Source organism: Equus quagga, chromosome 9, assembly GCF_021613505.1.
Source record: "Equus quagga isolate Etosha38 chromosome 9, UCLA_HA_Equagga_1.0, whole genome shotgun sequence".
In the NCBI taxonomy this organism is placed as follows: domain Eukaryota; kingdom Metazoa; phylum Chordata; class Mammalia; order Perissodactyla; family Equidae; genus Equus; species Equus quagga.
In genome coordinates, this window is record NC_060275.1 from 60,811,597 (window position 1) to 60,826,195 (window position 14,599).

Below are 14,599 nucleotides of genomic sequence, written 5' to 3' on the forward strand. Positions count from 1 at the left end.
TATGAGGAGTGCAGTCAGCTCTGCTCCTGTTGTAGGTACATGAAAAGCTATCTGAACAGCGTTACCCCAAACGCCTTTGGGTAGCTTCATTTCCTAACACTGGCAGGCAAGATTGTGTATTGCTAAGTGTGTGTGCAAACAAGACCGTATAAGGTAAAAAAATAAACCTCTCTCGTCCTCATATCACAACAGCTTTTTTAGCTTAATTTGGATAACTGAGAACACATGTTTAGGTATTATGTTTGAAATCCTGTTTGAGGTCAGTGCTACTGCAAGTCCAGCAAATTTCATTTCTATATAACATTAGGTGAGAAAGGAACATACAATCGACACACATGATGAAAACATGCAGTGGAGTTGTGCTTAATGCATGGATATAAATGTGCACAGAGAAGAGGCCAAGCACATCACTTGATTTAATGCGGGCACAGGTCTGGACCAAGAGTCTGAAACATTGTAAACAAGCCTTAAGCAAAGGAGGAAATGTAGAGGGGAAACAAAGCTGAAAAAATGAGCAGGAAATGGGCAAGATGACTCATCTATACTTGAACATCTGACCTGTGAGCTGGTCGTCGCCTGCGGCAGGGGCGATGCGAATGTAAGGTGTTGTAAGCTGAGTCAGGATTATCGCAGCTATGGCAAAGGAAGATTCCCAGGTCAGCATGCATGAGGGAAGAAAAAGCCAGACTGAAGCTAGGCTAGCAAGGAGCATCTCCATCAGTTTATCACATTGTCTCAACTTTGTTCCAACAACAACAAAAAGAGAAGGAAAAAGAAAAAAACATAGCAAAGTGTTGAATTTTCCAAATTCTTTTCCCTTACACGAGTTTTAGTCAGGCAGTGAGATTTCTAACTATGACACACTGGCAAGCGTTGGCTGAGATTCCGAATAGATCGACTGAAGAAAAAAGTAAAAACAAAAACGTCAGTCCTAAATAAAGGCTCTAGACTGAATAGTTTCCAACTGCTACTGAGTGTAGCATATAAAGATTCATTGTTAATGCTGATGATCCAATCTTTAGGCTTTTAAAATTTATTAGGTTGCTTAAAATTCTACTGCTTAAGTCACAATGTTTTCTCTTCTTGCTAAAATCACCTTTGTGAAGAATATTATCCTCTTTCACTAAAAACATTTTTATGTAGAGAAATTTCTACGATAAATAAATTTCATGTAGAGCATTTCCATTCAGGAACCTTATTTTGTCACATTAAGGGAATGAAAAAATGCACCTCAAAGCATTGGTTAAAAAAATAAAAAGTCAATCCCTGTCTTTGCTGTAGTTGTCATGGTTAACATGTGACTAAAGAAATGATTAAGATTCCTGAAGCGGACCAGGTGGGCTTCTTGGTTTGCCTGCACAGCTCAGCAGTTGGGTTTAAATGGTTAACATTTATGACACACAGATATTGAAAAAAAATTAAAAATTAAAACGTCAGGTCTAACATGATACAACTGGAAAATGATGCAAAGAAAAAATACTGGAAAATTAAGGACAGGCTTACATGAAAGATTACTAATTTACATGGAACAGCCTGGGTGCTATTAGAAATGTGGCAGTGAGTAAGGAAAATAGATCATCTACCATCTGCAGACAATTAAACCCAAAACTGCTGCTGCATAATATTTTGAAATATCCCTCTGCACCGTTCAAACAGTGCTGCTCCTTGTAACTAGACAACTGCAGCAATTGGGTTTAAAAGTGGTATAATCGTCTTTTACGCATTATTAACGAAAACATTCTAGTCTTGCTAAGTGAGATGAATAAACTTACAGTTTGGTCAGAGAATGGAGAACCCCCAAGGTATTACGAAGATAACTTTCTTGAAATAACACAGTATTCAATTTTGCATACTGATATGACAAATTGTAAACAGTAAAATGTTATTTCTAAGACTCGTTACAAACTTGGTACCAATTCCAAGTTGATACATAGAACATTTGCTGGGTCAGAGACTACTGTTGTTCAACCAACATTCCTGTGTGGGTTTTCATTACTTACAGGAAAATCTGACCTACGCTACTTTTGAGAAAAATTGTATGGTCTTATACAAAAACAGAGCAGCATCTATACAATGCAGAAAAAGGTAAACAATATGAACAAAAAGGTATTTGAAAATAGTTATGTGGGGCAGCCATGTAGTCACAACTAAAAGGAAGGCAAACTGCGATCTGGAAAAAGTACATTACAGATACCAGGAAGGATTTTTATACCATCTCTACGCTCTGCCTTGTAAAGAGTTCATTTGTGACTATTATTTTTAGTTACAAGGAGAAAACTCGATGTTACAAATTACCTTAAAGTAGGGGTCAGCCGGCCTACAGCCTGCTTCTGCCAATACAATTTTACTGCAACACAGTCACGCCTATTTGTTTACGCCTCGCTGACGGCTGCTCTTGTGCAGCACTGCAGAGCTGAGTAGTTGTGACAGAGACCATATGGCTCACGAAGCCTCAAATATTTACCATCTGCCCTTTACATAAAAAGTTGCTACCCTCTGTCTTAAAATAGCAATGAGAATGTATTATAAATGAGAATATTGCTAAATTTGGTAAAATAAAGTGAGAATTCCAGTCATATACTTTGCAGATAGTATCTGGTGCTGATAAACGTAGGGCCTCCTTTAGGTAAAAAGGTGTGCATGGAAGAGTAAAAACACATCCACTGTATCCGACTTCCCAAGTGCACTTCATGTGTATGTGGTGGGATCTTCTGGAATCTGATGAGCCGGTATTTACCGAACTGTGTTTGATGTGACTGGTGTTCCTTGAAAAATGAGTTGGGGTCAAAGAAATTTCAGAAGCATAGGGTTGAGCAAAGTTAAACAGGTTTCTTTTCCTCCGGAACTTCTCAGGGGCCTTACTGTACTAATGATGCACATTGTAAAGACTATTTCAGATCAAGAAAAGAAAACATTTTCTCTATAAAATGGTGATTGACAAATGTATATCATATTTATCTTCTTATTCTAAATTCACAGCTAAATGATAGCAGATTAGCAAATATGAGTGGTCTTACAATATAATTTTTCTCTGTATTTAATATGAGCAATTAAAAGGAATCTTAATTAGCTTTACATCTCAACAGGCATTCATTTCAGTTCTTTTATCAGTGTACTTTCATTCTGTAGCATTATGGCCTAGAAAGGATGATATTTCTTTGAACAAAACAGTGAACAGAAAAACAGTCTAGAGAAACTTCTCAAAGAGCCTAGTGATTAAAAAAGGAAACATTCAAATTTATGCATATATTTAGAAACCATATCAGAACAATGGAGATCCTTCAGTTTCCTGAAGGTCTTCCAGCAACGCACACGCACACTCCAGAACAAAGGTGGGTTAAATCAAATACTCAACTTTAAAAACAGTGAAGCAGTTTTGCACAGAAAATTCACCTTAAAATATGACATAAGAATAATGATTTGTTTTCTTTTTGTTTACGGTTTATGATCTGACTTCTATGATACTTTTGGAAAGACTTTAGCACGCGTTCTCTACAATTTTTGCTTTGATTTCTAGCTACACTGCTGTTAGCTAAATCACAGCAAGGAAAGGAACAAGTTAACACTATGACCTCACCCCTAGACACTAAAAACAGAGAAACAAACAAACAAAAAAGTGCCGAAACTTTTATGAACTCAAAATCCTCAAAATTTGAAAGGTGGCGTATTTATGTATCTGCACTTAGAAGTCTCACAGATGACACTATGCCTAACATATATAGTAGGCACTCAAATAACTTTTAAAATATATGTATAATGAGAATGCTCTTAAATGGCTATATTGTCAAGAAGAACATGGCTGGCATCATATTATGGAAGATATATTATGGAAGACTGATGTAAAATATACAGTTTTTTGTATCAATTAGAATGAATATATCTCATTTAATACAAGAAGTGTAATTCACTAACGACAGATTTCAATTTTTAAATGTATCCTTGTCAGTTCAGAATTGATCATCAACAAGTCTTCCAAAACTAGCATAAAAAGATTTTCAACCCTACTAGTTACCATAGGCAGCCAAAAGGTAAGTAAAAGTTAAAGAAAACACATACACTAATTGCTAAAACTCAGTTGGGCCAAGTGGTCTTGAAAAGAATCCAGCTATAAAAATGTGAATGTGATTGAAAATCAAAATAAAAATTAGGAGAATCTAAGACTAGCTAAAAGCTATTCTATTTAATTCCACCACACAGATTTAAAAGAATCCTATGAATTGGGAGGGTAACATTCAAACTCCATATACATTCTCTCATTGTATGGTGTTTTTATCTTTTAATTCAAGAGTTAGGATATTCTGTGATGAGTTTGCCTATAGTAAACAATCAAAATACAGTCACACACACCAGTGAGGAATTGGGACGTATAAATTAAAGGAGGATACATAAAAATAGAGGCCATTCCCCACATATGGAGATATGTAGTAACACACCTTAAGTTTTCTCCTGTGTCTAATTTTTGTCAGGCTTTATATTTGAGCTAATTAGTGTCAAAAAATATACTCTTGGAATATGATTAAAATAATCACAACATTAAATTTATAAATAGTATGAAATATATCCTTAAGAGACATACACATACTTGAAATTCAAATTAGTTTTTTGTGAAAAAAAATCTACCTTCACACTTTCTCTATAAAGATACTTGTCAACAGTTGTTTCATGAGAACATTGAAATCCCTGTAAATTCAAAACACTGCTTACGAAAGTGGTTTAGTACCTGAAGATTCAATGAAGCCACTGCACTGCCAGCAATATGTGGCAAACAACAGCCAGGATGTTTGAACTCTTTTAAATTTCAAACATCTTTACTATATGGTACCAAAAAAGCTGTTAGACCTGCCTGTTTCTCTGTTTTGACTAAGTAGTCAAGATGCAATGGCTTCCTACACTGCAAAAAGAATTCTTAGTATGAATAAGGAAAATTTATCTGATTATAAAGGTGGTGAAACATTAGACTGTGCAGTCCAGGAAGGTTGCTGAGTCTATACATGTAAAAATTAATAAAATAAAATAGTAACGAACAGTGTAGTCTTGCCTGGAGGGAGAATATCTTCCAAGGTTTCTTCCAGTACTATGAGCTCATGAATAGAAATGACAATGTTATGTAATGAATATTAAAATTTGTTTTCCTCTTTCCCCAAAAGAGGTTATTTGGATAGAGTCTCTTGCTGTGTAAATGTTTGCAAATGACTCAGAAAATATGAGTGGGGAATATTTAGTCAATCAGGTCATCTGATTGCCTAATCATCCTTTGGTGAATTGAAAAACAAATTACAATATTGATTAAATCTAGCTGATGAAAGAAAATGATCTAAATCACCATCTAATTCAATCTATTGTGGAAACAGCAAACGTCAGATTTCCATATTTACTAGTGTGTTATTTATATAATTATTTAACTATGCAAATGAATGTGATGACAGATATTTCATTGTTTTCAGAGTAAATGGAGCAGTGACTCAGGTGCAATAAAGAGGAGGGCAGCTACTTATACAACACAATACTGTAACTGGCCAGAGGCTCCGCTGCGCGAAAAGCCATGAGACACTGGGGTGGGAGTCCGAACATTGCGGACCAAGCCTCCACCTGAAGGTCATTAGCTAAGTGACCTTGGCAAGTCAATTCGTCTCCAAAAATATGCGTTTTCTTCATCTTAAAAATAAAAATAGCAATACCTGTCTCCTTTCTCACAGTAATGTTGAAGAAATAAATGAGAACCTGTGTATGAACGCCATTTTAAAACTTTCAGCTGTGATGTTAAACATAAGGCATTATAAATTAGGCACTCTGGAACTGGATTTACTCTTTGAGACCTCAAGGGTAAGCAGAATTCCATACAGCCATGTGAGCATGGGCGATGATCTGGAGATCCAAGAACCCTGACATCTCATTTTTGAGGGCCTCAGAGTACTGTAATGGTTAATAGTTAACACGGTATTACAGTTTATAAAACACATCAATAGCTGTAATTTCATGTATTATTTATTCCTATAAATAAAGGCACTTAATCAGGTACAAGAGGATATAAAGAATTGAGTGTTTTAAAATCAATATAAGTAGATTATTGGAAATAGAACTATGAGCCCATGAGGATAAAGAAAATACAAAAGAGGTGAGCACCTCACACAATGCCTGGCACACAACATGGAACTAGGAAATGTTTTCAGGCGAACTGAATGAGAGGGTCACGTATCTTCATGAAATAAGACTTCAATGAGGATTTTGAAAATGCAGGTGGGTGTCCATGACATATTCAAACTATGTTGTCTGAAAGTTGAACAGGAAGATATTTTCGTCCAACAGAACTCATCAAGTGACTAACTATCACGTCATTAAATCTGGTGCTGCAGACGCAGCAGCTTCTCGCCATCATGTCGAAATTAAATCACACAGAACTTCCTCCTTGTACCCATGGTTCTCTGATGGTCTGCTGAAAGACTGTATCTAACTAGAGTGTTAATTTATAATGCCTCATTAACGTAGCGTTTTACATTTCTCAAAGCATTTTCTCCTACACTTCCACATGTGATGGCTGAAAGCACACTGCAAAGCTGACAAGATGACAGGACAGCTCGCGAACACACACACTGCACTTTCTCCATTAGGAGGCACTGTGTGGCGAGCTGATGTTGGTTTGCCCTCGTCACTTCTACATCTCATCCTTGATCCCATCTTAGGATTTTAACCAGGCCTGGGAAACAGAACTTCCACTAACAACACCTGGTTACTGGGTTCAAAGAGACACACATCATCAGTGAAAAACACCCCTGTGGACTCCACTCTGCAGAGCTCCTACAACTGAGCACTGCTGAAAGAGACCAGGAAATGTCTGACCACTTTGCATATGAAGATTCACTAGATAGAGTGCTAGTACGTATGCTACTATGGTTTGAAACACATTTACTGAGATCATATAAACATTGATTTTATTTTAAAAAAGATAACCAGGGGCTGGCCCAGTGGTGTAGTGGTTAAGCTCGTGCACTCTACTTCGGTGGCCTGGGGTTCACAGGTTTGGATCCTGGGCGTGCACCTACACACTGCTCATCAAGCCATGCTGTGGCAGCGTCCCACACACAAAACAGAGGAAGACTGGCACAGATGTTAGCTCAGGGACAATCTTCCTCAAGCAAAAAGAGGAGGATTGGCAACAGATGTTAGCTCAGTGCCCATCTTCCTCACCAAAAAAAAAAAAAACAAGATAACCATTGAAAACTTCTTGGAACACAACAATATGACTTTTTATTTTAAAAAGTATCTACATGAAATACAGTCAGTCAGTGTTAGCTGCCATAAGATCCTAATACATACATACATGCACACACACATACACAGACTTATTCTAATAGAGTTAACGTTTCAAGAAGTTTTGAAATATCACATAACATTTTAAAGGACATAAACTAGGAGAGCATCCCACGATTTCAACCTACCTTTTGTGGCTACTCGGACACAGTCTATTTTGGTTTCCTGTGTCAAATAAAGAGGGGAAAAAAATCACTATTCATGTTTTATTTAAAACAAGTAAAGATATCTGCACTTTTATTTAAACTGATAAGGGAAGATGTCATTATTCCAGGTGTGGTATTAATCTCACAATGATTACTCCTTGAACCACACTTAGATACATTTTCCGACTTCAGTGCTGGGGGTGGGGGCCGTTTCTGGAGCAGACGATGAGCTAGAAGCTAAACATAAAATCTCTCTGCCTGGTTGCCCACGGCCTCCTTCTCCAGACCCTCACTTGCTCCTGTGCGAACTACTGAAAAGAAGTCTGCAGCCCAGTCTTCCCCCTTTCCCTGGCAAAAGTCAAGTCAGCGATGACATCGAGACCCTTGACCCTTGCTGTGGTATACCGTGATGTCTGGAAAACTTGCCCTTCTTTCTGAGGAAACGTTAATATCTCATCAGAGTTCTGGATTGGTCTGAACAAGGAAAGGGAAAAAAATTCAGAAACGACTTGATAGTTTTATTTTGTTTCCATCTCATCTTTCTTAAGCTGTTTTCTCTTAGAAAAAAAAAATGATACCTAATTTAGTCACAGCTTTGGGAAGCATAAAGTCTGTGGAACCAAAGAAATGGGACAGAATATGTGGAAAAGACAGATGTTGTGAATCTCACAAAATTTTAAATGAGCTGAATGTATGTGGTGTAGCTATACTATCTTCCCGTAAAATAGTAAGCTAAGCAGAATTACTAGCCAACTTTTGGTAATAAATGAAAATTGAAAACAAAAACAGTTGACAATATACTTTCCCTACCCAAACAAATATAAATATATTCCTTTCTTTCCATAAATTTCTCTAGATGAAAATAATTTTAAAAAGAGAAAAAAACACATTTTTTCCAAGTAAAAATACAAAGAAGATGAATTTATTTCTTCTATCCTATTTAATCTGATTGTGTTCACATTAATAACTCGCAATAGCCTAAGTAAGCAGCCATCTCTAAAACTTACCCCATTGGCTCTACTAGCAGCTTGGAAATAAATCCTGTAGCTCTTATGGGGGAGAAGGGGCGTGTTCCAGTATCCATTGTATGTCTTATTATCACCAATAGTAAAAGGCTGAGCAGCTTGGAGGCTGTTGGCTGGGAACTCGGCTGCAAAGTAGTACTGGGAGTTCAGTATCGAAGCATTCTGGAAGTGAATCGGCACTGGGTAGCACTTTAAGATTTCTGTTGTCTTTTTAGTTCTTCGAGGACGTTCTTCCTCGACAACTATTTGGTAGACACTAGGAAAAAAAGAGCATCATCAGTGATATTTTATGATAAGTGACCTGATCCTCTTTATCTTCAAATGCACGAATCCACAGGATATCCAAAATAAAGAATATACTGACTATAGTCAATAATAAGTGCTTAGTACATAATGGACAGGCGTTCAACACTTGCTCAACGAAAGAAAGGGGAGTGCTCAATGTTCTTTCACAGTACTTCTCACCCCAAAGAATATCATTTATTGAGGGAAACAAAATTCAGCATAATTTTTAAAAATTTATATAACAATCTCTGTTTATATGAGCAGGACACTAAAATAATGTTTTTCTCACATGTAAGTGAAGGTGAGTCTGTAGATAATTCACTCATTTTACCTAATAAATGAAATTATGTTAACTGTAAGTTTATTAAAAAAGGCAATGTATTATTTCCTTCAATGACATCTGTATGAATGCATGTCAAGTTGTAACAAGTCACAAAACACCATGTGAAATGATTCATGTTAACTAAGATTTAACTTCTCATATTTTCTTATACTCCTTTGTCCTTCACAATATTCAATCAGTGGGAAGAGATGACATAAGAAAAGCAGAGAAAAGGAATTGGAATTTCAAAAGCCAAGGCCTTGGAGTTACAAGGGGTTTCTAAGAGTAAATCATGAACGGGGCTACCTGAATTATACATGAGGCTAAGACGGGAATGAGCATCCTCCAAAGATGCCTGCAAGGATCCAGGTCCCCACGGAGGAGTGGATATCCCAGCACCTACCCGCCTTTCCCTTCCCACCCCTTCCGATGTCTTTGAATTTTGAAGTAACCTTAGAAGAAGGGGAGACACTTTGAAGGGATGGACATTTTCTAATTAAGATATATACATGTACTAGAATGATAAACATTTGTGCAGTTTTGTCAGGGGGAAAAAAGTTTCTAATGCTGAGAAAAACTAACTCACAACAGCTTTGAAAAACTGAATCTAGATTAGATTGAAAATCCTTCTGGAAAGGAGATGTATCTTTTGCCCACTGTATCAGAAAAGTGCCATGACTCCCCGGAATAATGCTGTAATCCTACAGTTGCTCAGTATGGGTACTCATTAATGCTGAGGAAAAAGAACAGAAGAGAGGTGTCCCCCACCCCCACTTACCCGGGGAAGGCCTGGAGAGGGCCCTCCCTCTTTGGGCTCTTGTCCATATGAACACTAAATTGCCACTCGGTGTGAAATCACCATTTCTGGTAGTACAACCACTTAGCACATTCTATTACAGTCATGCAACACAGCCACTGTTCAGTTTGTGATTCTGCCTAAATAAAAATCAATTGTCGTAGAACATCAAGATGATTGCTCAGTGGACAGGCAGTCCAGCAGGTTTACAGCGATTTCTGAGCAGGGATGTAAACTTAAAAAAAAAAAAACAGAAAAGAAATATGACTCTTACTTCCTAACATAGAGACTTTCTATTGGTCACGTGAGATGCTCCACCAACTCCACTGGTAGAATCCTCACTGCATGATGGATCCAACATGAAAAGAAGCATTTAGGAAGAATCTTCCTACAGAGAGGACAAGGAAGAGGTGAAGGGGACTTTAATTTCTTACCCCCTTCTCCCTAACTTCTTACATCTACAGTCAGATGTGGCCATTTAAAAATATATCTACATATTCTTTGACAGTTCTCCCATCAAAGAATGGAGTTGGCTGGGGCCGGCCACGTGGCCAAGTGGTTAAGTTTGTGTGCTCTGCTATGGTGGCCCAGGGTTTCTCTGTTTCGGATCCTGGGTGCAGACATGGCACGGCTCATCAGGCCACGTTGAGGCAGCGTCCCATGTACCACAACTGGAAAGACCCACAACTATAATATACAACTATATACTGGGGGGATTTGGGGAGAAAAGAAAAAGATTGGCAACAGTTGTTAGCTCAGGGGCCAATCTTAAAAAAAAAAAGAATGGGGTTGGCCAACTTTAATGACTGCATGCGATCAACAGAATCTAATAGAGGGACACTGTGTAACTCCCAAGGCTTAGGTCAGAGAAGGCCATATATCTTCTGCTTGGTTCCCCAGGGAAGCTAGTTCTGGAGAAGAAGCTAGCCACCAGGTAAGTGACCCTGAACCTGCCATGCTGGAGAGGCTATGTTCAGGTGCTCTGCTCCACAGTCCTTAAGAGCTCCCAGCCAATAGTCAGCATCCCTGACAGGCATGTGTGTGAGCCCTCTTGGAAGGTCACACAGCTGAGCCTTCAGATGACAGCACCTTTGAGAGTCCCCAAGCAGGAACTGCCCAGCCAAAGCCTTTGCTGACCCATAAAATCACAGCAAAATAGAAAGGTTGTTTTAAGCTGCTCAAGTTTAAGTAATTGGATATGCAGCAAATATTAACCATGATATCAGCTCATAGAATAGCAACAGTAAAGGGTTAAGGTCAAAGTAAAAGACTGTAGCACAACCACAGGTGACAGCTGTCCCATGAAGAAGTTTAGCCCAGGATGCCATTAAATACAAACAGCAGTGAGACGGTGTGACTGTTTCCTTGAAACGCCTTTTGTAGGGGTGGGGGACAGTGGCATACGCCTTGATCTAGGCTCTAATTCGAATTCTGCTAACAACCGAGGTTTTAAATTAATTCCTTTGGGTCTTATATTTTTCCTGTGAGTCAGATAAATCTCTAAGGTGCATTTTATATTTTTTATTCAGAATTTTTATTCATCATACAAGAACTCTCAAAAATGGATAAATCAAAGGAATAATGAATAACTACGCAAAGGGATTCTCCATTAAATAAAATAATTTTTAACATTGCCTTCTTTCTATCAGTCAGCTTTTCAAATTTATTTGCTATATGACATGATTTTCAAAATATTAGTTTAAAAACAGCCTCTGGGAAACCCGTATACTAGACAAAAATGAACATATGTATGAAGAAAAAATGATTTGCAGAAATTATTCCATACAGGAAGTGCTAGGCCAGGTGCCTTACACATGTAGGTTTAATTTTCCCATTTTACTGATGAGAAAACAGGTTCAGAGGTGAAGCGCTCATTCTGTCTGGGGCACACAGCTAATTAAGTAGCAGACGTGGTCTCGTGACCAGCAGACAAGACAGTTCTAGCATTTCCTGTTGAAAAGTCCTGGTTAAGGCACTCACGTGAAACGTCTGCCCCATGGGCATCTTCACTTGCTCACGCAGACGCAACTTACCCAAAAACCAGTCCCCAGTCTACTTTCCATCATCAATTTATTTTGAGTAGTGTGTAGATTCTTTCTGATTTATCACATCAAGGGAGCTACAGATGGTAACTATACTTTTGACCTGAATTCCTTCTCCCACCTGTATATGTGTCATTAATGATTTCCAGGGAGGACACTCTCCTGGATTCCACAGTGATGCCACCACCTGATTGGTGTCCTCTCACACTCCTGATGCCTCCCAGGAACCTCGTCACCAGTGGCACCGAGGACAGTGATCACTCACTTCTCAACCCGAAGGGAGCTTCCACTACATGAAGATTAGCACAGCCACGCCTGGACTTCCCAAGTCCAAGATCTTGAGTTCTCCTACCACAAACATCTCCTCCTCCATTCCTTCACCCTGGCCTGGACTTGCCTTTGTTATCTGAATGCTATTTTCACCAACTGAAATCTTTTGTCACTCTCAGCAGACGACCCTACCTCAAAAAAAAAGCTGAGACCTTCTTATGAACTCTCTCTCAGGGGCTTACACGCTGTTCCTTCATTTTGGCATAGTCTTGCTCTGCTCCAAACTCACAAAAACATGCTTTCTGTAAAGCCTTACAGTCATTTGTGTCCTCCTATCAGTATTGCTAAAAGTCTTGTAAGTTCCTAGAGGAGGGCAGCTATGATTTAGTCATTTCTGTATCTCATGATGCTTAGAATGAAGGAGGCCATGAAGGACATATTTTTCAAAGCATAATATAGTCCAGAAATAATTTCTATTTATATACGTTACATGTAGTAATAGGGAGGAAATACACTGGTGTTCACAGATATGCCTCGCTTTAGTAAAATTTAATACTAAGTTTATTTTGTATTCATTTCCTGAATACTTAAAGCTAATAGAGGAGGAAATTACCAAGAAAAAGGTTTGTGATAAGAGGTTGCTGGTCAGACTGCAAGTTTATCCTGGATAACCCACAGTTAGGTAATGAACCCTGAGAGAATCAAGGTTGCATCTCTGTGCTCTCCACCTCCTCTCCCCACCATCTCTCACTTCCCACCTGTCTTTTCCCCAACGTTGCCAGTATGCGTGTTGTGGTGTGTGTGTGTTTACTCTTTATTAACTCAACACTTTTTTTTTTTTTAAATTTTTTATTTTTCCTTTTTCTCCCCAAAGCCCCCCGGTACATAGTTGTATATTCTTCATTGTGGGTCCATCTAGTTGTGGCATGTGGGATGCTACTTCAGCGTGGTTTGATGAGCAGTGCCATGTTCATGCCCAGTATTCGAACCAACGAAACACTGGGCCACCTGCAGCGGAGCGCGCAAACTTAACCACTCAGCCACGGGGCCAGCCCCCTCAACAAATACTTTTTGAGTGCCTACTATGTGCCAGGCACTGCCCAACTTTAACAATACAATATTTGACATTCCCTAATGATGGAAAATTTTGTTTTGTAATTTAAATACCATCTAAGTGAATATGGATGAAAAAATTAATTTTCCAAACAGCAATTTTATGAGGATTAGATGAAAATTCGAGAGTTAAGTGATCATTCAGTGGGCCTCCATTTTAGCTAGCTGGTATGTTATACGACACACTCTACTCCAGATATATTACTTTTTAAATGGCTACCATCTACTCATCTTCAGATATATTAAAGGAAGAACTAAGTTGACTAGAGCAATTTCGAACCCAAAATGTCTTTTCAGCCTTACTCCACAAGACAAATTAGATTTGCAAGCATTCAGACCTCAAATCTATTTGCTGTTTAATAATTTAAGCACTGAAAGGTCAAGCAGCTCTTTTCTATTCCCCTTTATCAAAGTCCAAGTGCTAATGAAAAATAGCTAAATCCTGCCTGCTGCCCACTTGCCACACATTGCTGTCTCCCTGATGGAAATTAACACATTATTGGCACGTAGCTCAACAGTACTTCGACAGAACTTTATGAAGGATATGTTTCTTATTTGTACAAATAGCATTTCACTAATGAATTTTATAAAATCTTTCCAACCACAATTTTAATCTCAAACGTGGCTTTTAAAATCTCACTGTTTGAATGGTTTTTCTAAAAAGATGATTGAAAAAGCAAACTCTCAAGGATAGAAAACCAAGCAGAAGTTTCTAGCTTAGTAAGCCGAATTAAAACTCTATTATCCTCTTAATGTATTACTCATGCTCTCTTTGTTTATTAAAGTTGCACCTCTCCTAGCCTTGTTCCACCACTATTCTGGAATTTAAACTAATATAGAATCTTCCTACGGCTTTTGTAATATGACAGCATAATCCATAGTGAAAATGACCCTGCCAAAAATGTGACATCACTATATCATAAGTTTCTCATGGAATAAAATTTAATTTAAAGTTTAATTTATGGTAGACTTTTCTACAACAAAACTCTAAGACTTTTACAAGGAGAATAAGAAATCTGCATTTATATAGAATCGCAGATAAAGTATTTCTTAGAAAAGAACATCTGAACATCTTTCATGCACTCTGTTAAACTTGAAAGTTCAAATGTGGTCTTTCTGGTCTTTTCTAACTTTGAAGATTGTGAGGGGAAGCCTGCTGCAGATTTAAACTGACTTTAAAATTTCTGACCTAATTCATTTCAAGATTAAACCCTTAGTTGTAAGTCCATTTTCCTTATCTACTTATTCTATTTCTTATCAGCATAAAATATTGGAGGGTTATCCAACTGGAT

General features: G+C 38.0%; 1 protein-coding gene across 8 annotated transcripts in view; it reads right to left on the reverse strand.

Moving 5' to 3' along the window:
- PTPRM (protein tyrosine phosphatase receptor type M) overlaps positions 1–14,599 on the reverse strand; it is a 773,187-nt gene that overhangs the window by 240,848 nt on the left and 517,740 nt on the right. For all 8 annotated transcript variants that reach the window (XM_046671284.1, XM_046671289.1, XM_046671288.1 and 5 more), the window contains exons 12-13: positions 8,462–8,735; positions 7,437–7,473 (exon numbers count right to left, since the gene is read on the reverse strand). In XM_046671284.1, coding sequence (XP_046527240.1) covers positions 7,437–7,473; positions 8,462–8,735 — 311 coding nt within the window. The remainder of the gene's footprint in view (positions 1–7,436; positions 7,474–8,461; positions 8,736–14,599) is intronic.